A 25,366-nucleotide genomic window follows, 5' to 3' on the forward strand; every position below is an offset into this window, starting at 1 on the left:
TAACTGAATCAATGACTTTTCTTTCATATCCTCTTTTGATTGCTTTCTTGATTCGTCTTTCCAAACTTGCACAACATGTTTTTCTTTTTGATTTGCCTTCCCAATTTTACCCATTATTTCAAGCTCTTTTCTGTACTAATGCTGGACGAAACGCTTTTTGTTGTAGTACCATTTTAAACCATGGGATGGTGCTCGGGTGACTGTTGGTTCGACGGAGATAATTGACTTTCACTTATAAACACATCTATCTGTTCATTAAGTTCCAACAAAAGTGACATCCCTCCATCTTCAAGTGAAACAAAATCATCTCCCAGTTTCTGAATGATTTGTCGCCTTACCTTGCGAGGCTTGTCTCCGACATCACACAGACTATTTGCACTTGCTCTAAGACTGTCGGTTATGTTCTTTTTTATAATGCTTATTTATGGCTTACCAGGTTTTTCGCTGGATTCGCTGGTTTCGTGTCTTGTACCAGTAGTGGTCCAATCTTCTTCCATCCGCAAGTCCAATCAGCGAAAACGGTGAGGAAAGACCAGCAACAGACTCCATCTCTTTCTTTGGAAACTTTATTCCTCAGGTTTGTCGCTTCAAAAGGGACAATCGGACGAGGTGGCACACATGCAAACCGAAAAACACAGGACAAAATCCAAAGTATTAATAAATTAAACAAAATATGCTAAATGGTATCAATTTACTTTATAGAAGTATTTAGCTCACTGCTATTTAAACACTAAACAAATTTAATTTACTTAATACTTATATCTGGGTCTCAACATTTTAATATATGTCTTAATGTTTCAATTCTGATTTTATGGTTGGCTGTTTTCATTTCATATACGGCGTCCTTGAGTGCTGCCAAAGACCCCTCTAAACTAAATTTGTTGAAGGCCATCTTCTACCCAGCAGCATTGGATACATTTATTTTTGGACCAACATCCTCCGAAGTCGAATCGGGCCGAGAACAAGTCTGAAAAACTTCCCGGTGAGCGCATTCGTCAAACTTTCCCCTCACTATGTCTCCCTCTCCCTCTCCCTCCTCTGTTCTTTCCTGCTCGGTGTGTCAGATGTTTAGTTACGCTTCGACCTCCTTTAGAGATAGCATTAGTTGTGTAAAGTGTAGCCTGTTAGCTAGACTGGAGGTGAAGCTCGTTGAACTAGAGAGCCGGTTGTGCGCTGTCGAAGCTAAACCGCTAGCTAGCCAGTGTCAGGTAGACAGTGCACAGCCACATAGCCTAGCAGGTAGTCCTCCAGCAATTCCCGAGCAGCCGGGAAACCAGGGTCGGTGGGTGACTGTTCGTGGGAGGAATAATTCCCGGCCAAAGTCAACGGAGCACCACCAACCCCTTAACGTTTCGAACTGATTTTCTCCACTCGACAAGTCACCTGTCGAGGAACCTGCTCTGTTCATAGGCGATTCCATTCTTCGGAACTTTAAACTAGCGAAGCCAGCGAGAGTAGTCTGCATTCCTGGGGCCAGAGCGGGCGACATTGAATCAAATTTAAAGCTGCTGGCTAAAGCTAAACATAAATACAGTAAGATAATTATTCATGTCGGCAGCAACAACATCCGAATACGTCGCTCGGAGGTCACCAAGGTAAACGTTCAGTCGGTGTGTGCATTTGCACGAACAATGTCGGACTCCGTAGTGTTCTCTGGACCCCTTCCCAGTATGGCCAATGATGATATGTTTACTCGCTATTCATCATTTAATCGCTGGTTGTCGGAGTTGTGCCCCGCAAATGGGGTTAGCTTTGTTAACAACTGGAAAACCTTCTGGGGAAAACCTGGTCTGCTTAGGAGAGACTGCATCCATCCCACGTTGGAAGGAGCATCTCTCTTGTCTAGCAGTGTTGAGAGTTTTAGTGTAACGTGACTCAGAGCACAGATCAGAAGGCAGAACTGCGGTCTTCCACACTCTTCTGCCCTTCTCCCACAACAGCCACCCGCCTCTAACCACATAGAGAGGGTCAATCTGACCCGCTTAATAAAACCAAGTAAAAATGTCGGTAGAAGAGCTATTAAAGAAAATCTAATTCAAATAAATCTAAATCAAATAAATACTACCATTGTAGAGGACAGAAGAATTAAGTGTGGATTGTTGAATATCCGATCCCTGTCCTCAAAAGCTGCACTAATTAATGAACTTATATCAGATAAAACCATTGACTTATTATTCTTAACCGAAACTTGGCTGTCTATAGATGATTACGTATCTTTAAATGAATCCACACCACCCAGCCACACTAACTTTAACGCCCCTCGACGCTCTGGTCGAGGAGGTGGAGTCGCAGCCATCATCAACTCATGTCTGTCAACCTTTACTAGACCACAATGTGATTTCAACTCTTTTGAAAGTATTATACTTAGCGTATCTAATACAACCTTGAGATCAGGTCAGTCACTTCTCTTTGTTGGAGTCTATCGTCCCCCTGGACCTTATTCTGAATTATTGTCTGAGTTCCCTGAGTTCTTGACCAGCCTGGTGCTTAAATCAGATAAAGTGATTATTGTTGGTGACTTTAACATCCATGTTGATATGGTCCATGATAGCTTAGCTAACAGGTTTAACTCTATCCTGGAGTCATTTGGTTTCTCTCAGTATGTACATGAACCGACTCACTGCTTTAAGCACACATTAGACCTTGTCCTAGCATACGGACTTGAAATTAAAAATGTTATTGTCTCTCCTCAGAATTCAGTTCTTTCTGACTATCAATTAATAACCTTTGACTTCATTTTAAATGAGCCAAGTCTACAGAGCAGGAGCACTCTCAAAAGATGTCTGTCTGAAAGTGTCGTTACCAAGTTTATGGAAATAATTCCCTCTGTGCTCAGTAAAATGCCTAGCCTCAGTGTGTCAAGAAACTCTACCCATAGTCACCCAGACATTGATAACTTTGTGGGCAGTTTTACAGACTCGTTGCACAATATGCTTGACTTAATCGCACCACTAACTCAAAAGACTGTTAACAGAAGTAGTCTTGCTCCCTGGTATACTCAGGAAATGCGTAAATTAAAACAGGATTCTAGACGACTAGAGAAGAAATGGCGTTCATCAAAACATAATGAATTCTACCAGGACTGGCAGCAAAGTTAAAAATATACAAGGCATCTCTTCGGAAAGCCAGAGCCAGCTACTACTCATCACTTATAGAAGCAAATAAGAATAACCCCAAGTTCTTATTCAGTACTGTAGCCAGGCTGACACGGAGCCATCAGTCCATTGAGCAGTCCATCCCTTCTCATCTTAGTAGCAGTGACTTCATGAACTTTTTTAATGAAAAAATTGTAACTATTAGAGGAAAGATTCAAGACCTCCTAGATTCTTCTAATACAACCAGTGCAGCCTCACCGGACACAGACACTATGACTGATACATATTTTGACTCCTTTCTACCAGTGAGTCCTCGACAGCTGTCCCAGGTTTTTTCCTCCTCAAAGTCCACAACATGTCTTCTCGATCCTATTCCCACATGGCTACTTAAAGAACTGTTCCCCTTACTTAGCACTTTCATACTTGACATTATTAACTTGTCAATAACATCAGGCTATGTGCCTCAGATTTTTAAAGTTGCAGTAATTAAACCTCTGCTTAAAAAACCCACTCTCGATCCAGAGGTCCTCACTAACTATAGGCCTATCTCTAATCTAGTATTCATTTCAAAACTTCTGGAGAAAGTGGTAACAAGTCAGCTCTGTGATTATCTCCAGGACAATGATCAATTTGAGGTGTTTCAGTCTGGTTTTAGGGAACACCACAGCACAGAGACCGCCTGCTGCATTTGACACTGTCGACCACCAAATCCTTCTACAGAGGCTAGAAAACCATATAGGCATTCGTGGAACTGCTCTTAACTGGTTTAAATCTTACCTGTCGGATAGAACGCACTATGTACATGTCAACCACCTCTCATCGACACACACTAAGGTCAGCTATGGTGTCCCACAAGGTTCTGTTCTTGGTCCAATACTATTCACAATCTATATGCTCCCACTAGGGGACTTGATTAGAAGACACTCTATAAACTTTCACTGTTATGCTGATGACACCCAACTTTACTTGTCCATGAAGCCAGATGAAAGAAATCAGCTAACACAACTACAGTCCTGTATTACAGATATCAAGTCATGGATGACCAAAAACTTCCTCCTACTGAACTCGGAAAAGACTGAGGTTTTACTAGTTGGTCCGCAACATCTCAGACAATCATTAACTAATGATCTAGCTTTACAAAATGGACTTGCTCCTGCTACTAGCACCACTGTAAAGAATCTGGGTGTATGCTTTGACGAGGACTTATCATTTAACTCACACATAAAACAAATCTCACGGACTGCTTACTTCCACCTGCGTAACATTTAAAAAATCAGGCACTTCCTTCCTTTAGATGCTGCTGAGAAGCTCATCCATGCTTTTGTAACCTCCAGGCTCGACTATTATAACTCTCTTCTCTCAGGATGTTCTAAAAAATCTCTCAGAACTCTTCAGCTCATTCAGAACTCTGCAGCTCGTGTCCTGACTAAGACTAAGAGGCGCGAACACGTCTCCCCTGTACTGTCTTCCCTACATTGGCTTCCTGTAGAATTTAGAATACAATTTAAAATCCTTCTCCTAACCTATAAAGCCTTACATGGTCTAGCACCAACATACATTAAAGATTTAATCCAAACTTACCAACCCTCAAGGACCTTACGATCCTTAAACTCTGATCTATTAGTTATACCACAAATCTCTAAATGTAGATTCGGAGCCAGGGCCTTCAGTTTTCAAGCCCCTCTGCTGTGGAACAAACTACCGGCTTCAGTCCGGAGGGCCATCCGGCCCCGATGGCTTCACCTGGTATGTGGTGGGGGGCTGTGGGGGCCTGTCTTGGGGTGGGTGTCTGCTGCAGCGGTGGCTGTGGTCCTCTACCCGCCCTGTGTGGCATGTGTTGTGGTCGGGGAGTTTGTCACCCTTGGTCCTGGGGGTTCATGGCCGGGTTGGTCGGTCTTTCGGGGGCTTCCCGGGTGGGGGGGGCCACACTGGGCGGGGCCATGTTGGGGGGACGGCAGAGGCATTGGGCGGACCCATGTTACCGTAGAGACCATGTACCGCCCATGCAAGTGATGCTGTCCCCCTGGGTGCTGCATGGTGGGTGGGGGCGGGGGCTGGGGGTCAGTACGTGTGATGGGCGGGGCCTCTGCACCTTAAAGACCGTGGACCGCCCATGAAATACTGCTGGCCCCCCAAACTTCCCTCATGACATGGGGGAGGTGGGCTGTGGCTGTTGGGGACGGTCCACAGTTTGAAGATTGGGGGCCGTGCCCGCACAACCGTGGCCCCCCTGTGACCCGGGGGACTCTCACCGGAGGACCTGAGCCGGTGCCTGGCCATTGTTCCCCTGGGCTCATGCGGTGGCACTCGGCCCGGCTACTGGCCGTGTCCGCAGGGTATTGGGGGGGCTCCGCTGCTGCTGCTGTGGTGGATCCCTATCTCCTTGGCTTGTCCTCTCGCGGTCCCCTGCTATGGACTTGGTGGCGGCCTGACGGTCTGGGGGTCTTCCGTGGCCCGCCCTGCCTCCGTGCCTGCGCCTGGTGCCTCCCCCTCTTTGCTTCCTCGGTCGTCCTCACCTGTGCTTGCCCTCTCGCGCCCCCGGTGGTGGTCCGCCTTCTCGCTGGTGTTTGGGGTCGGGCTTGGCTCTGGTGGTTATCTCGCCTGCCGGGTCCTGGTCTCCCACGGGTTCCTGCCGCGGCTTGGGCCCCCGTGTCTGGATCCTGCTGTGCTAGGTATGTGCCCTCTGGCCTGGCTATTTCAACCTCCCCCCCCCCCCTCCCCTCTATATATCTTCACCCGTCACCGGAGTCTTTATACCTGTGTATTGTATACATTTGTCCCAAACCCACACCTTTTTATTTCTCTCCCGGAGCCCCAGGGATCCACCTCCAGAGCTGCTGCTGATCCAGGATCTTCACCACGTCATCAGATCCCGAGTTCTCTCCAGCACCCCCATGGACTCTCCTACACTCTCCTCTTTTCTCTCACTATATCCTCCCTCACTCCTCTCCTTATGCATCTGTCTACCCCCCCATCCTTCCTCCCAGCCGGTCAAAGCGGCAGGCCGTCAACAATGAGTCTGGTTCTGCTCGAGGTTTCTGCCTTCTAAAAGGAAGTTTTTCCTCGCCATTGCTCACTGTACAGCTCACTGTACAGTGTTTTGTTTCTTGCTCTTTGTTGAATTGCTGGGATCTATTTTTCCTTAATCAACTGTAGTCTTATTCCAAGTGTAGTGTCTTGAGATAACTTTGTTATGTTAAGACACTTTAAATAAAATTGAATTGAATTGAATTGATACAGAGGCTCCTTGGGGTGGTCAACCACAAGCCACTTGAAAGACCCAGAAATTTCATTTGATAAATGGACAAACTAAAAAATTTAAAGTAGAATATCTCTCCTTTTTTATTTCTGTTTTCATTTAATACCATAGAGATGATTCCGAAGAATGGTATACCTCATTTCTCCAAGATTTGTTACACTAGATTAAATTCACAAGAGTTTCACAACTGGCATATAAAAGTTCTAGGCAGCGCACCTTAAGTTTTTCAGAGAAACATCAGAATCAGAACTTTTATTTATTGCCATTGCTGAAATCTTAATTTCTGTGCGTACTTTTTAAATGTGTGCATGTTTTTTAGATTTGTCATAAAATCATCTGCATAGTTGGGATGGGAGAGGGCTTCTAGCTTAGTGTTCCTGGTTCCGGTCAGTATGAGAGAGAGAAGAAAAAACGTCCAGCAGGCCTGGCGGGAGTCGTAGTTTCTTTAGGCGTCTGTGAGAAGAAAGCGCAGGGATAAACCTTTCCTTCCTTGGGGTTCCTCTGGGAGAGGACGGCGCCAAGTGTCTGAGGCAACAACCGCAACGAAAATAAAACCCCAAAAACCAACAGATGACACCCCAAAGTCACATTTCTTTGCCTCCACAAAGAGTGTGTTTTCAAGTAGTCACTTGAGAACCAGGCAGACATGATGTTCATCAAGAGACTTAGAAAAAAAATCAGTATATAATCTAAGTACACAAAGACAAAGAGATTCAGCATGTCAAGCAGTACATCATTAATCAGAGCCTGGAATACACCAGGGGTGTTGGTTAACCCGAATGGCATAACTAAATATTCAGTGGCCGAGTGGTGTCTAAAAAGCAGTCTTCCACTCATCACCCTCACGTACCCGCATGAGGTGGTGCGTAGGTCTAGCTTAGTGAATGTGGCTTGATTGAGTGGCTTGAAGTTAGGATCCATCAAGGGCAGGGGATATTGTTACGCACCGCAATTTTTTTGAGGACGCGGTAATCTATACAAGGCCAGAGTGTCTCTTTCTTAGCCACAAAAAATAAACCAGCCCCATGAGGTGAGGAGGAAGGCCTAATCAACCCTGGGCAAAGGAATTAAGAGATGTACGTCCTATGGGCATCTTGGTCCGGGTGGGAGACATTGTAGAAGCAACTAGAAAGAAGTGGCGCACCAGGTCTCAGATCCATAGTGCATAAGGAAAGTGAGGGGGATAAGAAACTGCTTTAACTTTGCGGGAGTGGAGGAACTAGCACTAGATTCCCCCATCTTGGGGTCAGCGGACCCAAGGCAGTGAGAGTGACAGTAATTACTGCACCCAGAGATGGAGGAGGACACCTAATGGATCTCAGAGTTGTGTAATTGAAGCCAAACACCTTGCACGATGGGAGATAAAGGTGACGAGATAGCAAAGAAGCCTCCCTGTTGTTACCCAAGACAATGAGTAGAAGAGGAGCGGTCTGGTGGGTTACATCCTTGAGAGGCCTCCTGTCAATAGCGCTCACTGGAAGCGGGGCATCTGGGCAGTAAAGAGGAATAGACAGAGACTCAGCAAACATACGATCGATAAACCTTTCATCAGCACCCAGATCTATAAGGACCTGGACAGACTTGTGTACAGAGTTCACAAGGAGGGTGACTGGGATATTAGGACATGGAGGCAGAGTATGAGTGTTAGTCTGACTCACCATAGTTTGTGGCGAAGGCCGGGATCTCTTAGGACAAGTCGAACACTTGGAGATAACGTGGCCACTGAGACCATAATATAGACAGAAACGCCGACTGAAGTGGCGGCTTCTTTCCTCTGGAGTAAGATGGGTGCCAATGACATGCATGGGCTCAGAGTCCGCAGAATCTCTGTGTACAGAAAGGGAGTCAGAGGGTAGGAAAAAACTCAGAAGGTTTAAACGTATAGAGCGACCCTCGCGTCTACGCTCCCGAAGCCGATTGTCAATACAAACCGCAAGAGAAATAAGGTCATCTAGGATATCCGGCTCGTCCCAGGTCATGAGTTGGTCACAAATGTCATCACTAAGGCTGAAGATGAACAATGACTTCAGAGTACGTTCCTTCCTACCACACTCTGAAGCCGCCACTTGAAACTACGCTGAACTGAGCAATGGAAGAAGACCCCTGGCGCAGCTTTAAAAGTTTACTAGAAACGGCTGTAGAGTTGTGGAACGGACACATCTCCGAAGAAAACTCCAGATATCCATACAGAAGTAGCCCGAGGACTAGCCTTTCCCCCGAGCAGATTAATAACATAAGCAATCTTGAAATTATCAGAAGAGTGAGTGTAAGGTTGTTGGTCAAACATTTAATTACACCGTAGTTAAAACTGTTCACATTGCCCGGTTTCACCGGAAAAATACTGAGGAGAAGGGATTGAAGATTCGCGGGCAAACATGGGTGCTGGAGGACTGAAGGAACCCAAAGCGAGTGCCACAAGAGCCACATTCATCTTCTTAAGGGACTCAGTGACTTCATGCGTGTCAATACTAGAACCATGGGTGACCAAAGCTTGTTGAATTTTATCATCTTCCGCTGCGTTCAACAGGTTCTGTAATGATTTGCTTCACCCAGACCCAGGTGCGGAAGATACTAAAACCACAACGGCTGAGGTGACAATCAAACGACACAATTTAATACAAAAAACAGGGTGCAATACAAGAAGATTTCGCAAGATGGTGACAGTGCGACACAAGTATGTATCTCAGTTCAACAACGACGAATGTCCGAGAGAAAACGGAGACAGTTCAGTGCGGGTGTGGCTGTGTGGTTCTCACAGAGCGCCGGAGGAAGGGCCGTGCTCGCCAACAGTCAACCCCTGACTCCACCCATACCATACCTGACTCTATTTTGAATTTGTTTTCGTGTTTTTTCTTTTCTTTTATGTATATTCTATGCAATGTAAAGCGTCTTTGAGTGACCTCCAAAAAAGCGCTATACAAAACCTATCAATTATTATTATTATTATTAAGGGAAAGAGAGAAGAGGGCAGGAACCGGAAACAGCTATACAAGATAAAAGTCCACGGAAAGGGGAACGTGACACATCTGTTGACAGTACGGAATAAAAACGTTAAAATACACATTATTAAAGAAATGAGACTAAAAAAATGGATTACAATAAAGTAAGATAAAGTGAGATTACATCGTGTTTAGTAAATGCATTTACCAAATTAAACAAGGAAGCCTGGAGAGCCCAAGTAAATATCTCTAAAAAGACCTCATAGAAATTGTGAACAAAGACTTCAGGAATCTTTGAGTATTGTACACTATGCAGGGTAGATGCAATCTAGGGTAGTAATTGGGAATAAGTAGATTGAAAGATTGTAGCATTTTGTGGCTAGGATTTGTATTTTGTGTCAACAAATAAGTTTGCCAGGGGCTTTGCAGAGGTCCTAAGAGGACATTGAAGAAAGATAAAATAGATCTCGAGAAGTTTTAAAAGACCCCAAGAAGTTAAGAAAGATCTCGACAAGTTTAAATTACATCTCAAGAAGTTTGAAAAGATCTAGTTTTCTCCCACATCCCCTTAGGAGCTCCGTAGGGCTCCGCAGAAAAAGGCCAATATGACGATTTCTAATTTCAATGTCTGGCAATGTTTTAGCTCGCCAATGCTCGTAGCAACACTGCTATCTAGTGGCCGTTATGTGAATTGCTAAGGCATTTGTGGTACAAAATTTTCGTTTTCAAATCAACATGATCTACATTATATATTATATTATATATTCAATGTATATTAAATACATATATCTCTATATATATCTATATATATATACTATCTAAAAATATTTTGCACCTTTGTTTTGATATCGACAAAATAAATATGGCTATATATATATATATATATGGCTATATAGCCATATTTATTTTGTCCTCTCAACACTGTACACTCCACAATACCACTTAGGTTAGGTTAGGTAGAACTTTATTGATATAAATAGTTTTTTTTACAATTAGCAATACAACAATTATTCATAAAAATAAAATAAGAACAAGAACAAAGAGAAATAAAGGGAAAGAACAAGATGATACAATCGAAGTCCAAAGATAAAGAACATAGATCAAAGAAAAATAACAAAGACAAAGGATACAAAGACTAACATAGAATAGAACAGAATAATAATAAGAATAGAATAGAACTTCCACTGCTTCAAGTATCCATCCATCCACCCATCCATCCCTCATCTATCTAGTACTGCAACTGTTCTTCTTCCTACTAGCACTACAACTGTTCCTCTTTCTACTAGTACTACTACTGTACATCTTACTCCACCAACAAGTACTACTATTTTACCTATCCATCCACCTACTTATAACACTATTGTACATCTTTCTACACATACAAGTATTACAACTGTACCACTTCCTCCACCTACTAGTATTACTACTGTACCTCTTCCTAAAACTACAAGTATTACCAGTTTACCTCTTCTTCTGCCTCCTAATACTACTACTACTACATATGTTATTTCAGGTACAGATATTACTAGTTGTTCATGTACCTCAACCTAATAGTACTACTAGTTTACCTACTCCTTCCAGGCTGTTGCTCCTAAGCTTTGGAACGATCTTCCTCTCTCTCTGCGCTTGATGGAGTCTACTGACTCCTTCAAGAAACATCTTAAGACGTTTTTATTTGTTCAGGCTTTTCCTTGATTTTCTGGAACTCCTGTTGTGTTATCAGTTTTATCTTGATAAAAGTATATACTTTATTGAATATTGTTTTGATTGTTTAAGCGCTTTGTGACCCTGGTCTGGAAAAGCGCTATACAAATAAAAATTACTTGCTTACTTAATTACTACTCGTTCACCTACTAGTAATGCTAGTATTCCTCCACCTACTAGTACTACTACTATACCTATTCTTCTACTTACAAGTACTACTACTGTATTTCTTATTTTAACCTACTAGTACTACTATTTCACCTCTTCCTCGACCTACTAGTACTACTACCATACATCTTACCTACCTACCAGTATTACTACTGTACTTCTTCCTCCACCAACTAGTACTACTGCTGAACCTCTTTCTGAACCTACTTGTACTTCAAGGTTCAGGTTCAAGTACTACTAATGCACCTCTTCCTAAAACTACAAGTTCTACTAGTTAACCTGTTACTCCTCCTATAAGTACTGTACCTCTTCCTCTACCTAATAAAATGACTACTGTACTTTTTACTCCACCCACAAGAACTACAACGGTGCCTCTTTCTCCTGCTTCTAGTATAACTACTTAACCTCTTATTCATAAAAAACAAGGGACAATTCTTTATCAAGTTTAACAACAAGGTTCATCTTGTAAGTACCTTCAAAAGTAGACTTTGTAAATTGTTAATAAAATAGACAAAGGAAATCATATTTTGTTAATACAATTACCCCAAGAACAAATATACTTCAGATGTTGTTTAGAATTGTCGAATAGACATATTGGAGTAGAGTAGAACTCCAGTGAGTAAATGAGTGTTAAAGTGGACTTGATGTTGACACATTCTGCTGTGGTCAGGAAGTTGGGGGTCCATTGACAGGAAGCGCGCCTTTAGTTGTTGTTAATTCATTGGACAAGCAGATGTGTGGAGATAAAATGTTATTGAAGGCTATTTTTTTTTACCTCCAGCTCTGTGACTTTTCATGATAAAAATATCTATAGAACTTTCTACAACTGACCACTAATAATCAGGAATTAAAATGTGATTTAAAGGGGTACGGTGGCTCAAACTCTTATTTTTACCAGCAGACTAACAGGACACATTGTAAAAAAATAATTGTGGGCCATGTTCAAATACATTGAGACCTTAATGTTTAACCTGGAAGTCACCCTGACTACACAGGTCTTAAAAATAACGAATTTAAACATTTTTCTTTGTTGATTTTATTATTAAGTATGGTACTTTTCAGAATTAGTAGTAGTTACAAGGTTGCTTAAATTATTATTTTTGTTTTTACTAATTATTGACATATATTATATCAAGTATTAACTAGGTATTGTTTTGTTTTTTCTGAAATTGTGAAAGTTAAACAAACTTTAAACTAAAATGCATAACTAACTTATTCATTACTCTTTACAATTCTTTGAAGGACAAATGTGTTTTATGTTATTAGCATCTTTTCATCTGCAATTGTGATAAATTACTTTAAATAAAATGTTTCAGTGAACTGTGCTCTACAGTTTTACTGCCTTCCACTTAAATAGAAACAGGCGCTCATATCAAACCGGTTTACCTGATATCTTAACAGTTTTTTGGTAGCATGCACAACAAGTCCAGCTGGTGACATTCACTCACGGGACCTGACTAACTTGTACCTGCTGACTCAAAGAACAGCTTAACTCTGCATTCTTGTTTTGTGTACCTTAATTAACAAATACATTCACATAGCCTCATGATCTGGGATAATGACAGAGAATAATTTCAGGATGCCAGTAGAATGAAATAAATAAATATGTGGGTCTAGTTTCTTGAGATTAAATCTTGTTTACCACAACCTAATCAAGTCTGCTGTGGCAAAGTATCTGGGTTTGTCACCATGTGTCCTCTATCCCTGAAGTCTCCCCCTCCAAACAGCTGGCTGGGCTAGGAGTGAAGCCCATTATTATGGCATAATTGACTTCAATCTCGTAACCTATTGTTGGTCGAGATTTCAGACGGAGGAAAACGTTATAAAATAATAACTTCAAAACATTGTCATGATGAGGGACTTACTGCATCGTTTTAATCAGAATCAGATTTATTTATTGCCATTATTAGTGGAGAGAGTCAACTAATTTGAAATTTGCTTTGGTCCATTGTGCAACATCAAACATCAAGCTATAAACATAATACAATAACATATTAAGAGAAAGACTTCAACATTTCTAAATATGTGAGTAAGTCAGGAGAGTTGGGTTTTCACACCGTCTTTAAATGGAAATGAATACGTTCATATACAACATATTTCTGTATATCATTTTTGTTTTTTTGTGTTAGAGGGTGGTGTGTATCTACTTGTGTATATTGTGTGTATATTGTGTGTATATTGTGTGTAGGTTGAAGATAAAGTCAGACAGGTCCCATGAGTGAAAGTCTCTCTTTCTCTCTATCACGTTAAGCAGTTAAATATAACTCTTTGGTGGAACAAGAACTAAAATATTTGCATTATTAGCACTTTTTTTAATCTATTCTCTTCTTGTTATGGGATTCAAAATAATATTTCATAATCTGAGACAATTGTAAATAATTAAATCAACAATCTCAAGTTTGGCGTTTTAAAATTGCAGCTATGCTCATTAATCATTTTAACTCAAAAGAGCTGTGTCAAGGTTAACATTGATTTGACTGGATTTGTGAGAGACTCATATTTGATCTCAAAGATTATCAAAGTAATTTCGTGTATTACGTGCAGGATAGGTATTGCATTGTACTCGCTGTCCAGCGGGGTCCTTGGCTGCTAATGTTTATATTTGCGTTCGTCTTTTGTGATGTATAATATTGCGCTTTGAACTTAAAAGTTGTGTAAGGTGAATGTAGGAACACATGATGATGCTTGATGGTGATGAAGGCGAAAGTTGTGCGTGTCCTGTAAATGTGGCCGCTTGGATTTTTTTATTCGTCATTGCTACATCCGGGTTTTTTTTTTTTTTTTTTTGATTGACAGTTACCATGGCAACAAGCTAGAGCATCGCCATTTTGTCAGGAGGGTTTTTCCCCCCAGCTCACAGTCCTTTTCAAATGTTCTACCTTCCCGCCGGAATAATGCTGTCAGTGGATATACACTTGTCGTTTTTGGATAGCGAAACACGTCCAGTGGATCGGATGAAGAAGATTGAAAGGCCGACGGTCTAACAGAACAGTTATCCGATTCTCTGGTCCGCCGGGCCGGTTCACTGCGCAGGTTTGGACCGACCGCGCGCCATTTTGTGAAAATTGACACAAAATTCTTCACCAAAATTACCAGAGGACACGATTTCTATTTCGCGTCCTTAACACCCGGATTACTGCGGTGCTGTCGCACACATCGAATTGGTCGACGCAGAATTTCCAGAGACTGCTTAAAAATCTGAATTTAGTGTTCCGTTTATTTAGCGGTTAGCTTCGGGCTAACAGGTAGCTAATGATAGCCGCGTTCGTTGCTAAGGTTAGCTAGTAAGTTATGCTTGCTAGTTAGCATGTTGCTAGTCGTCAGCGAATAGTAACGTCGGTCCAAGTTGCTCTTCCTCAGTACATACGGGATGAAAAGGACATTAAATCTTACTGGCGAATTTTAGAGTTTGCCGGTCCGGTCTGCGGACAGGGAGCGGATCTAACGTTTGGATTCCTCGCTAACCGTGCAGGGAGGAGAATCTCAAGCTGGATACGTTTCCTCATCATACTGGTTATTGGACTTTAAATGAAGATCGTGCCATTAGAGGTGAGTGATGTTACAACCATGGTCTGTCTCCTTTTAAACATATTTACTCGACGAACAAAGGTGGCAGGCAAAGTTAAAGTTGCGCTGGCGGTATGGCGGCTAGCTAACGTTTTTATGGCGGTGCCGTGGTGTTAACGTTTGCACCCAGTCAGTGGGTCATATTTAAATGTGTGCAGAGATCACTTGTCACTCCGTTTATAAAACACGTATTTATGTCCGAATCGTGTTTGTCTTTGATGAAGAGTCATGATGTTACGGCTAACCCTGCAATATTAGGCACTGTCATTGTAGGGGTTTAAGTAACGAATTTAGAAACGGGGTTACATTTAGGTTATATACGACTTACTGACTACTATATATAATTGTGGTTTAATAAGCCGCCCTTGTTAAAACGGGTGGGTTTATTTGCCTAACCCAGTGGTTAACGCTGCCTTGTTGACGAACCAGCTGAATCCAGGGCCCCACAACCCGCTGGCTGATCACAGCGTCACTGGCTAACGTTGGATTGGTGAGAGATCCATTCGCCTGCCTGCATGCCCCGCAGTTTGAGGGTAACGACGACTAGTTAGGCAGTTAACGGTCACGCGAGCCCGATTTGTCATTTACGCGAGGGATCGGATTCTTTATCGACAACATGTAAGCAGTAAAAGGACCTAAATTATCACTGAAATATGCTTTCTAAATTCCAACCATGACGAGATCTACCCAACCATCTGTAAGTACAGACCAAGCCCGGACACCTTCTTTATAGATCAATGTTAGCCTTTAATGGTTGTCGATTGATATTTTTTATCAAGAGCCCCTTTTTTATTAAATCATTTTGCTGTACTAATAATAAAAAAAATGTAACGATGTTTGACTGTGGTTAATATCAAGCTACTCGCTGTTATATTTACAACAAAAACAGGCCCATTTTTCCGCGACGGCTAAAATCAGGAGAGGAACTGTTCATATATCGGTACTGAAAACGAACATCAAATACTGGTCAATTTAAAAGGCTGCACTTAACGACTGATTTTATTAATACATCAGAAATGTTGTTGCATGTTAGTTTAAAGTACCCAGTGACCTGACTGATAGATGGATAGATAGATACACTTTAAGAGTTAATGTTGTTGTAAAGTAGGCCTAATGCAAAATGCTTTAATTATTATCTCACCTGACTTGGTTATTTTTAAGTATGATATGTGGTCTTTAAAAAGTTTAAGTTAAATGACTGGAAGCAAAACACTAACTTGCCAATCCCTATAGTTGGTTTAGTACTTTACACACAATACCTTGAATTTGAAACTGTTCTTATTAAAACATCAACTTGCAATGAACTTACTCATGTATTATACCTGTTACCATACATGGAACTTTTTAAAAGTTTTTGGACACTATAGGCTCCCTCCTCTCCACAATTAAGGTTTACTATCAAAACCTAATAACGGTATAATTCTTTTGTTTTTTCTTGTTTAATATATTTATTTTCTTTTGTAGTGGATTGTGTTTTGCTGCTGGACTCTCCTTCCAGGATGATATGATAATTTTACAGGAGAAGATGCATCCAGGTTCGCATTTTATATGTAGACTTGAGAAACTAACACCCTGATCTCAAGATCAACATTCTTCTCTATCACTATCTTTACACTCTGGCTAACAAAGCACTTGTTTTCTTATTTAGGGTATAAAGGATAGATTCATTATCTATGGTTTCTTGTGGAATTTCAATGGGAAAATATATTTTCTTAGGCCATAGACAAGCAGAATGAAACGTCACTGTTTTATGTGGAAACCAAATTTATCAGATTAAAATTCAACTACAGCATCAACATTTTATTTTCAATATTATGGAATATGTTTTTTACATTTTTATCAGCGTAGCTGCAGTATAGGCCTGAGCTCTATCATCTTACAGTTACTCTTATTCCTGTCAGTGGATGTGTATTTTTCCCCTTTCTAAAGCTGGGTCAGCTTTCTAACGCTCTCGGATGGAGTGCAGGTTTTGGGCTGTGCAGCTATTTTGCTATCAGGCTCTTGTGTTGAAAGCCTGTCTAAGTGTGCCAAAGTTCAATTTTATTTCTTGTTTATTTCTTGTTTTCTCATTGGAAAATGGGAGCAGCTCTGCCCTGGCAACAAAAGTAGGCTATTTGCATACTGCGTTGTGATTGGTCTGTGCATTGATGGGCTTGCCAAATCACGCTGTATCTCTGTGGTGATAGGCTATGCTAATTAGGTGCTGTTGCTGGGATTCTGAATAGTGGTTACTGTGTAGCACTGGTGAATTGTGTTGTCTGGAGAGAAATGCTGATAGCTGAACATGCTATTTAATATTTTTTTAATCCTTCTGGCTGAAAATGAAGGATGATTCACTGTACAGTGTGGAAGTGCTGTATTTCCTCCCCTTTCCACTGTCAATCCTCCTTCTTGCCTCCTTATTCTTCACAAAGGTTGACAAATACACTTATTTTACATTGTTTATGTGATAATTTAATACATTTTTGTATATTTTAGTTTTATGGTATAAAAACATAAACATGCTGTATTTGTAAAAATGCTATTTCTATATAACATTAAATGTTATTGGTAACAAATCTCCACCTATTTATTTAGATAAATTTGTTTTAATAACACATTTTAATAAAGAAATTTATTTGTAATTTAAAATTATATGTTCAATATAATGTTGTTAACATCATACTTCTTATCTTCATCAATATTAAATCTAAGGAGCCTTTGTCTTTTTATTTAAAGTCTGGACATTGTATAAGCAGTTTAAAATTCTTTATAATATGTTGTATAGTATTTTAATTATTATAACGCATCAAGACAAATGTTTTCAACACTGATGCGTTTATGCATAGTTGTATATCACTTTGGGGAATATTATAACTTAACATAGTATTCATTTCTTCCAGGAGGAGAGACTTCAGCATGCAAACCTTCGTCCGTCCGGCTTGCGCCCTCTTTTTCTTTACACACTGCTGGTCTTCAGATGGCTGCTCCAATGCCCCATACGCACCAGCAGTACAGTGACCGCCACCAGCCAAGCACTGACCAATCTGTTACGGTCTTACCGTACAGCGACCAGACGCCACAGCTCACTGCCAATCAGGTACTTAAGCATGTTTTGACACAAAAAAAACACATTAAAAATGTAAAGTTTATGACAAATCATGTACATTCTGTTTTATTGCCATTGCACTCTCTTTGATGGGTAACGATCTATCTCTCAATGTCATGTAAAATGTCTATTTTTCCCCTTTCTTTTATTTTTGAAACTACAGAGGCACATGCCCCAGTGCTTTCGTGACCCAACTTCAGCTCCCCTGAGGAAGCTCTCCATTGACCTGATCAAAACATACAAACACATCAATGAGGTCTGTATTATTTTAGCCCCCATATATTGTTTACCTTTATGTGATGGTGACTTCATTTGGTCATATACCTGCAGGTGTATTATGCAAAAAAGAAGCGGCGGCACCAACAGGGCCAGGGTGAGGACTCCAGTCACAAGAAGGAGAGGAAAGTTTTCAATGATGGCTACGATGATGATAACTATGACTACATCGTCAAAAATGGGGAGAAGTGGATGGACCGATATGAGATTGATTCCTTGATAGGAAAGGGATCGTTTGGGCAGGTGTGTGCTTGTATAACTAGAATCTTGTATTTTTGGATTGGACCAACAAAAACTTTGCACATTCTAATTTACTTTTCACCCCTCTAGGTTGTCAAGGCGTATGATCGTGCAGAGCAAGAATGGGTTGCGATTAAGATCATCAAGAACAAGAAAGCTTTCCTCAATCAAGCCCAGATTGAAGTGCGACTCCTGGAGCTCATGAACAAACATGATACGGAAATGAAATACTACATTGGTAAGTCAATTGTAAAAAGTGCCTGACCGTGGGTCGGGTAAAATATTAAAAAAAAAAAAATTGTAATTACAAATGTCTTTTTTGGTCTTTCTTTGCAGTTCATTTAAAGCGTCACTTCATGTTTCGGAACCACCTCTGCCTTGTGTTTGAGATGCTTTCATACAACTTATACGACCTGCTACGAAACACCAATTTCCGTGGTGTGTCCCTTAACCTCACCCGGAAGTTTGCTCAGCAGCTATGTACAGCGCTGCTCTTTCTGGCCACACCTGAGCTAAGCATCATCCACTGTGACCTGAAGCCTGAGAACATCCTCCTCTGTAACCCAAAGAGGAGTGCCATCAAAATTGTGGACTTTGGCAGCTCTTGCCAACTGGGACAGAGGGTAAGAAAGAAAAAATACATTTGTGCAAAACCTGATTTCACTCATTTTGTACGATTTTTCTTTTTTTTGTTGTCTTGATTTTCCTTGTTTTGTTTTTTTTAGATATACCAATACATCCAGAGTCGCTTCTATCGCTCTCCAGAAGTTCTCCTGGGGATGCCCTACGATCTGGCCATTGACATGTGGTCCTTGGGTTGCATCTTGGTAGAGATGCACACTGGAGAGCCTCTCTTCAGTGGAGCAAATGAGGTAGGAGAGGACTGTTTGAGTGGTATATTTTTTTTAGTTTTCATCAGGACAAAATAAATGACAAAACTTTCCCTGGAGTTGCACTGAATGGAAATCATCACTTACTGTATCTATTGGTTTAAAGATAGTACTTCAGAAATATTGTAAATGCATAGAGAACACGGTTTAATGTAAGATTTCCCCCCAAATGTAAAATGAATGCCCTAGTTGTGCATCTCATACTCTGGTCTAGTTCAGCTAATTTTGGTTCAGTATAAGCTATGTTAAAAGACATTTGCAGCTTAAACACTCTTCGAAATTCAGACTTGACATCAAAAGTCTTGTTAATTTAGATTTGTGTATGCGTTAAATGTCATTCAAGTGTTCTTTACAGTCTGTGTACATTTTTGTCAATTCATATTAAAGGAACAACCATTCTGATTGATAACTCTTGCCTTTGATAAATAAAAGTTTGCCACTGAAATTATTTTTTTAATTTTATCTTAATAACCTAAAGAAAATACAATTTTAATTTACTAACTATCAATCAAAGTTTATTTGAATAAATTCAGTTTATAATTTAAATAATTCTATGTTTCTCCACAGGTTGACCAAATGAACAAAATAGTAGAAGTTCTTGGTATCCCACCGAATCATATAATGGACCTAGCCCCAAAAGCCAGAAAGTTCTTTGAGAAGCTTTCAGATGGTACATGGAGTGTCAAAAAGACCAAAGATGGCAAAAGGGTAAGCAGACTATGATTTTATTTTCTCAGCCTGATACCATAGTTATCAGAAGCAACTTGTTGATAAAACTCACAAGCAAGCCTCAACTAGGGCTCGGTATCATTGGTAGTTTCCTAAACTGATTCTATTTCGATTAATAATGTTCTGAATCGATCAAATTTGATTAGGTTCAGAATCTGCTCTTGAATAATGAAAATAAGGTTACTGTGCTACAATTTACTTGCTTTAATTTCCTTTCTTTTTTACCACATTTTAAACGACAGTTCTACTTCATTCCTGCTCTGCCCTCAACAGGCTTTTGCTATAGTTTTCATGCACATATGTAGAACCCATGTTACAACTGTGAACTGGGGTGATTTATTTGTAAAATAAATAAATAAAAAACAAAAAGTTTCAGTGTATAATAAATTGTTTATGATTGTAATAATAAAAAAATAACTACAACATAAAACTCAAGTACCCCTGACTGTGTTCTCACTTGGTGACAGTCTGATTCTTTAGAAAAAATTATGTCATATTGTAATACTTCATAGCCACTCCCTATTTCTAATAAAACGTAATGTTTCCCATGTTCATGTTGTCATGTGAGTTGTATATGCGTCAGCCATGGTGCGTGTATGTTATGCAGGATCTTGAGCTTGAACCCAACCTGGCATATATGCAACTGCGTAATCAAGTTCAAATCATTGATCTAATGGTCTGAAATAAAAATTAAAAAAATGTAATAGAAAGAATATTTTGCATAAGGTTTATCCATCCATCTATCTAAGTTGATATTATTTGTCTTTTTTTACCCAGCCCTAGCAGCAACTTAAGTCTACTACATTTTTTTCCACAGTATAAGCCTCCAGCTTCACGGAAGCTCCACTCCATCTTAGGTGTGGAGACAGGGGGTCCAGGTGGCCGGCGTGCCGGTGAATCTGGCCATGCTGTTGCTGACTACTTGAAGTTTAAGGACCTTATCCTCCGGATGCTGGACTACGACCCGAAGAGCCGCATCCAGCCCTACTATGCCCTGCAGCACAGCTTCTTTAAGAAGACTGCGGACGAAGGAACCAATACGAGCAGCAGTGTGTCAACAAGTCCCGCATTAGAGCAGTCCCAGTCTTCAGGAACCACATCCAGCACCTCCTCTAGTTCAGGTATTTTCCTCCTGGAATGTAGCAATGCACGAGTGCACGAGCTTGTATATATAAAATAAACAAGCTCTTAATTGCAGTATCTTTAAATTGTGATGTGTCAAGATCTACACTATTCCACTCTTCAATTGATCTTTCACATCTTTATTTTACTTAGATTTAAAAAGTCTTATTCACTATCAGATTTCAAGGTGCTGTAGTTGCATATTCTATTGCGTGTAACCTCTTCTTAAGCAATACATTAGCTATTTTGCAGTGCATTTCTACAACATGTACTTGTCTTTACCCTTCAGGAGGGTCTTCTGGGACGAGTACAAGTGGAAGAGCAAGATCTGACCCGACCCATCACCACTTGCATAGTGGAGGACACTTTGGGACTGCCCTGCCTGCCATTGATGGTGACAGTCTCTGCCCACAGGTCCGAATGACTTCATTTGAAGTTGTTTTTGATAAAAAAAAAATTGAGAAATTGTGTGGATAACTAATTGGGTAGATTATAAGCTAACTAATGCTTGTTTCCTCTCGCCATTAACAGACACGGCAGCCTTACCCACCCCCACTGGTGTGGGGAGGCGGAGTTGGACCAGAGTCGGTCGCTGGAGAGACGCATCCAGTCCAGGAGACCACATTTCATGTCCCCCCTCAACACCCTAAGGCCCTGCATCCTCACTCGCATACGCATCACCACCATGGGCAGATGATGGCCACTAGGCCTCGCCCACGCCACTACACTTCCCCAACACACAGCTCCTCGACACAGGACTCCATGGAGGTGGTTCATGGCCATCTGTCTATGACCTCCCTGTCTTCCTCTGCCTCCTCTTCCTCAACATCGTCCTCTTCCACTGGGAACCATGGCAACCAGGCCTACCAGCTCCGCCATTTGCCCGCAGGAGCACTTGACTTTGGTCAGAATGGTGGGCTGAGCATGGGGCTAGGTGCCTTTTCGAACCCACGGCAGGAGACTGGTATGGCAGCACACCCTGCTTTCTCCATGGGCACGAACACTGGGCCGGCCCACTATCTAGGGGAGGGCCATCTGGGCATGAGGCAGGGCATGGACCGGGAGGAGTCTCCAATGACTGGAGTGTGTGTGCAGCAGAGTTCGATGGCCAGCTCGTGACTGCACTGACATTTGGCTGTGTGTTCCCCCTGTGCGTCATTTTTAAGGTGGTGTTTTTTACTACAAGGTGTGTTGAGAATAAAAGCTGCTCACGTCAGAAGGGAGATATCACTGAACCGCTACCACAGAGAAAAACCTTTTGTTTAAAAAAAAAAAATGTAATTTTCATCCATTTTTCTTTTGCAACCATTAGGCACAAAATAATAATGCGGGATAACCATAGTGAGACTGAGACATCCATATGACCATTTCACCAGATTCATGTAATCACCATATGGTATTATGTGGCAAAATCTTCTGAGGTGCATTTCAGAGAAAAGTTTGAAGGTGTCTTACAGGTAGCTGTTGGTGAAATGCTTGGCATCCTCTTCTTTGGACTGCCTGACCTTACAGTTCCACTGGTTCTGAATTATTTTGCCCTTTCTAGTGAAATTTTGCATAAAGCTGCTTGTAAATCCTGTAGCTCGACAAAAAGGGGAAGTGTTAGCGGTGATATTTCTTGTTGTTGGTCAGTGTTGTGTAACTCTGTTATAGGGGAACACATGACAGTGAAGTCCCTAGGGGCGTGTGCTGGCCGCGTGGAGAAAAGACCCTGCAGGTGGATACTGACACCGTTGGGTCAAAGAAGAGGGGGAGGCACCACCCCTCACCCACAGGCCAACGGGCCCAGTAGCCCTTCACGCTGCAAATGGGCCCGGCACAGACGAGAGCAGCGACGGGCTTCGGAGACGTACGTGATCCAGCCCACCGAGAGGAAGACGGTCAGCGGCTGGTTCTAGATAACCCTTTGGCCTTATGACTCATGGACTTGGAACGGGATGGAGCTGGACATTATCATTTGAATTAAGATGGCTTTCCTCTATTTTTCTCTCTAGACAGCCCTTAATTCTTTAAGGAAATCAAAACATTTTAGAAAAGGTAAATAAGAATGGTAATTTGAGGCCTTTCTCCACAGTTTTCTTCAGCAGGGCCCCACATAACAGGGTCTTATTGTACACGACAACCTCCTAAACATTACTTCCTTAAAAACCTTGTTCACTGGTTAAGGATTTTGCAGTGGAAAAAACTATTCCAGAGTTTACCCTTTTCTGTTTTTGTTTTGTTTCCCCCTTAATGCATGTTGTTAATCAGAACCACCTGCACAACTCTCTCCATTCAAAACATGGAAACAGAAGAAAAAAAAAAGTTAAGTGACTGCCTTTTTTCTCCTCAAATTATGCTGTGAATTTTACAAGAATTTATTTTCCCTTTGGATATGTTTTTATACCAAAGCAGTTGTTTTATAGCATATAGGTGTCTGTAACCAATAATGTAGCAGTTCACCACTTTGACGTAAAGTTTATTAAGATCTTATTTTAAACGTCAATACAAACAGCTGCAATATATTCCTTAGCAAAACTGGAGACCGTTGTTGAGACCGTTGGCTATCATGTATCCTGGCCAGATTTGTTTTACCAAATTGTTTCCATATTAATTGGTAGTTTATTTTGGGAGTCTTTTGAAACTTTTGGTATGTTAGAGAATTTGGTAGTTACTCTGCAGGCTCCGGAGTAGCAGGATAGAAACTGATGGTTTAAAAAGGAGACTAATGTGTTCTATTACTGTGTTGGTTCTTTTTCTTTTCTTTTTCTTTTTTTTTTGTTTAATTTTTTTGCCCCCACATTACACTATTTCAAAGGGTTTTGCTGCCTTTCATACACCATTTGGTCAATTTGGCAAGTCTCTGCTGTGAAGAAAGACTTTTTCATTTTCCTGCCAGGATAAGTATAAATGTGGCAAACTGTTTCGTTGAATAGTATTGTTCTGATTTGGAAGAGCAGATTGCCATTATTGTCCTACTCGAGGGGAAGTTTATTCTTCATGCCACAGTCACATACTTTGTCCAAACAGACATGCATGTCCTTAAAACATTTATGAAACACCATTTTTTTTTGTTTTTGTATTTTGAGGTTTTTCCCTTTCTTTTGTTTACCAGCTTTGAAATCAGAGAGAACCACCTGCCCACAGCCACCTGTCAAATTGAGGGCAGGCCACAAGTCATCCTGTTGTCACGTCTTTTAACGGAGAATCTATCCTAAGGAAATCCTGCTTGGTAATATCACAGACCTAAATGTAAAGCTACCTATATTGAGATTGGGGTTTTATCTGGATGTCAAGGTTATTTGCAAATTCGCAATCATTTTTCATATTCCCTCCCCCCACAGAATTTGAGATACTTTAAAAAATATATCTATATCTATATACAGCCAGTGTTTTTTTTTTTCTTACTGGCTCCTACACTGGTACTAAACATTCCAAAAATAAAGACTGAAAAATGGAAAAAAAAATTGACTGCAGTGACTCGTAAGTGTGCGCCTATTTCAGATCATGCTGATTGACCTCTTATTTAGAGCAGTTGTCATGAAATGCAGCCCCTTTTTAATAGTTGAAATAGAATTTATGTATATATTTATATTTTTTTAATAAAGGAAGTATAGAACTCACTACCTTGCTCCTGCTGTCGATTATGTTTGTCAATTTGGTGACCATTCAGTGGGCAGGAACTCCTGTTTTCTTAGTGGCAAAACCTTGCCTTTAGGCAAAGGTACTTGACTACATCAGGACAACACTATGAGGTAGGGTTTGAATCAAACAGGGAAAGCTAGATCTTCAAACCTTAATAATTTTCACAGGGTATATTGTAAGTGCATGTACATCACAAACCTTAGTTTTCGGTTATATGAGAAGCACATGGTTGAAAAAAAGTTTCCATTTTCATACGCCTGTTGAGTTTGTGGGTTTTACACAAACACTCGATGACATATCTAAACACCAATCAGAAGTGGATTTTTTTAGTTGTTTTTATTTAATTTGGATTATTTTCCTTTTTTTTATTTCACATTTTTCACTTTTTTGTACATGCAACATGCACTATAGAATTGAACAGCATGGGGGAAAGGATAAGTCCATGTATCCACAGATTGTAAGATCTAGTCAAGACTTTGCTGTGTTTATGACAATGCCCTTTGTATTATATTAAGACAGTCTTATGTATGATATATAAAAAGAAGTTAATTGAATTGCTCTTTGTGTCTTTATTGTACAAAATAACTACACAAACGTTCACTTTACGGAATAAATTAGAAATATTCCAGGGCAAAGGTATTTATTAGTAAACCTACCCCCCAATG

General features: G+C 40.8%; 1 protein-coding gene and 1 pseudogene across 3 annotated transcripts; both read left to right on the forward strand.

The window, feature by feature from the left end:
* Positions 1 to 1,013: 1,013 nt before the first annotated feature.
* LOC148076077 (uncharacterized) lies at positions 1,014 to 1,874 on the forward strand (annotated as a pseudogene).
* Positions 1,875 to 13,885: 12,011 nt separating this feature from the next.
* dyrk1ab (dual-specificity tyrosine-(Y)-phosphorylation regulated kinase 1A, b) lies at positions 13,886 to 25,255 on the forward strand. Of its 3 annotated transcripts, XM_087794872.1 has the most exons (12): positions 13,886 to 14,714; positions 16,197 to 16,267; positions 17,615 to 17,811; positions 17,984 to 18,076; positions 18,151 to 18,339; positions 18,427 to 18,574; positions 18,673 to 18,959; positions 19,062 to 19,208; positions 19,794 to 19,934; positions 20,773 to 21,076; positions 21,367 to 21,491; positions 21,609 to 25,255. In XM_087794872.1, the coding sequence occupies exons 2-12, from the start codon at positions 16,237 to 16,239 to the stop codon at positions 22,194 to 22,196; spliced, it is 2,250 nt and encodes a 749-aa protein (XP_087650998.1). In that variant the 5' UTR covers positions 13,886 to 14,714; positions 16,197 to 16,236; the 3' UTR covers positions 22,197 to 25,255. The 3 variants fall into 3 exon arrangements, with proteins under 3 accessions (XP_087650998.1, XP_087650999.1, XP_087651000.1); XM_087794873.1 differs by lacking the exon at positions 16,197 to 16,267 and having other exon boundaries at positions 13,893 to 14,714; XM_087794874.1 differs by lacking the exons at positions 13,886 to 14,714; positions 16,197 to 16,267 and adding an exon at positions 15,367 to 15,429.
* Positions 25,256 to 25,366: the final 111 nt, after the last annotated feature.

This window comes from Callionymus lyra, chromosome 7 (genome assembly GCF_982586985.1).
Source record: "Callionymus lyra chromosome 7, fCalLyr1.hap1.1, whole genome shotgun sequence".
NCBI classification, from domain to species: Eukaryota; Metazoa; Chordata; class Actinopteri; order Syngnathiformes; family Callionymidae; genus Callionymus; species Callionymus lyra.

Excerpts from the sequence above, each read along its gene's own strand:
- dyrk1ab (XM_087794872.1), top strand. The coding sequence starts at position 16,237 with ATGATAATTTTACAGGAGAAGATGCATCCAG. Across the intron at positions 16,268-17,614 it reads ACAGGAGAAGATGCATCCAG|GAGGAGAGACTTCAGCATGC; the intron begins GTTCGCATTTTA and ends CATTTCTTCCAG. Across the intron at positions 21,077-21,366 it reads CAGCACCTCCTCTAGTTCAG|GAGGGTCTTCTGGGACGAGT; the intron begins GTATTTTCCTCC and ends TTTACCCTTCAG.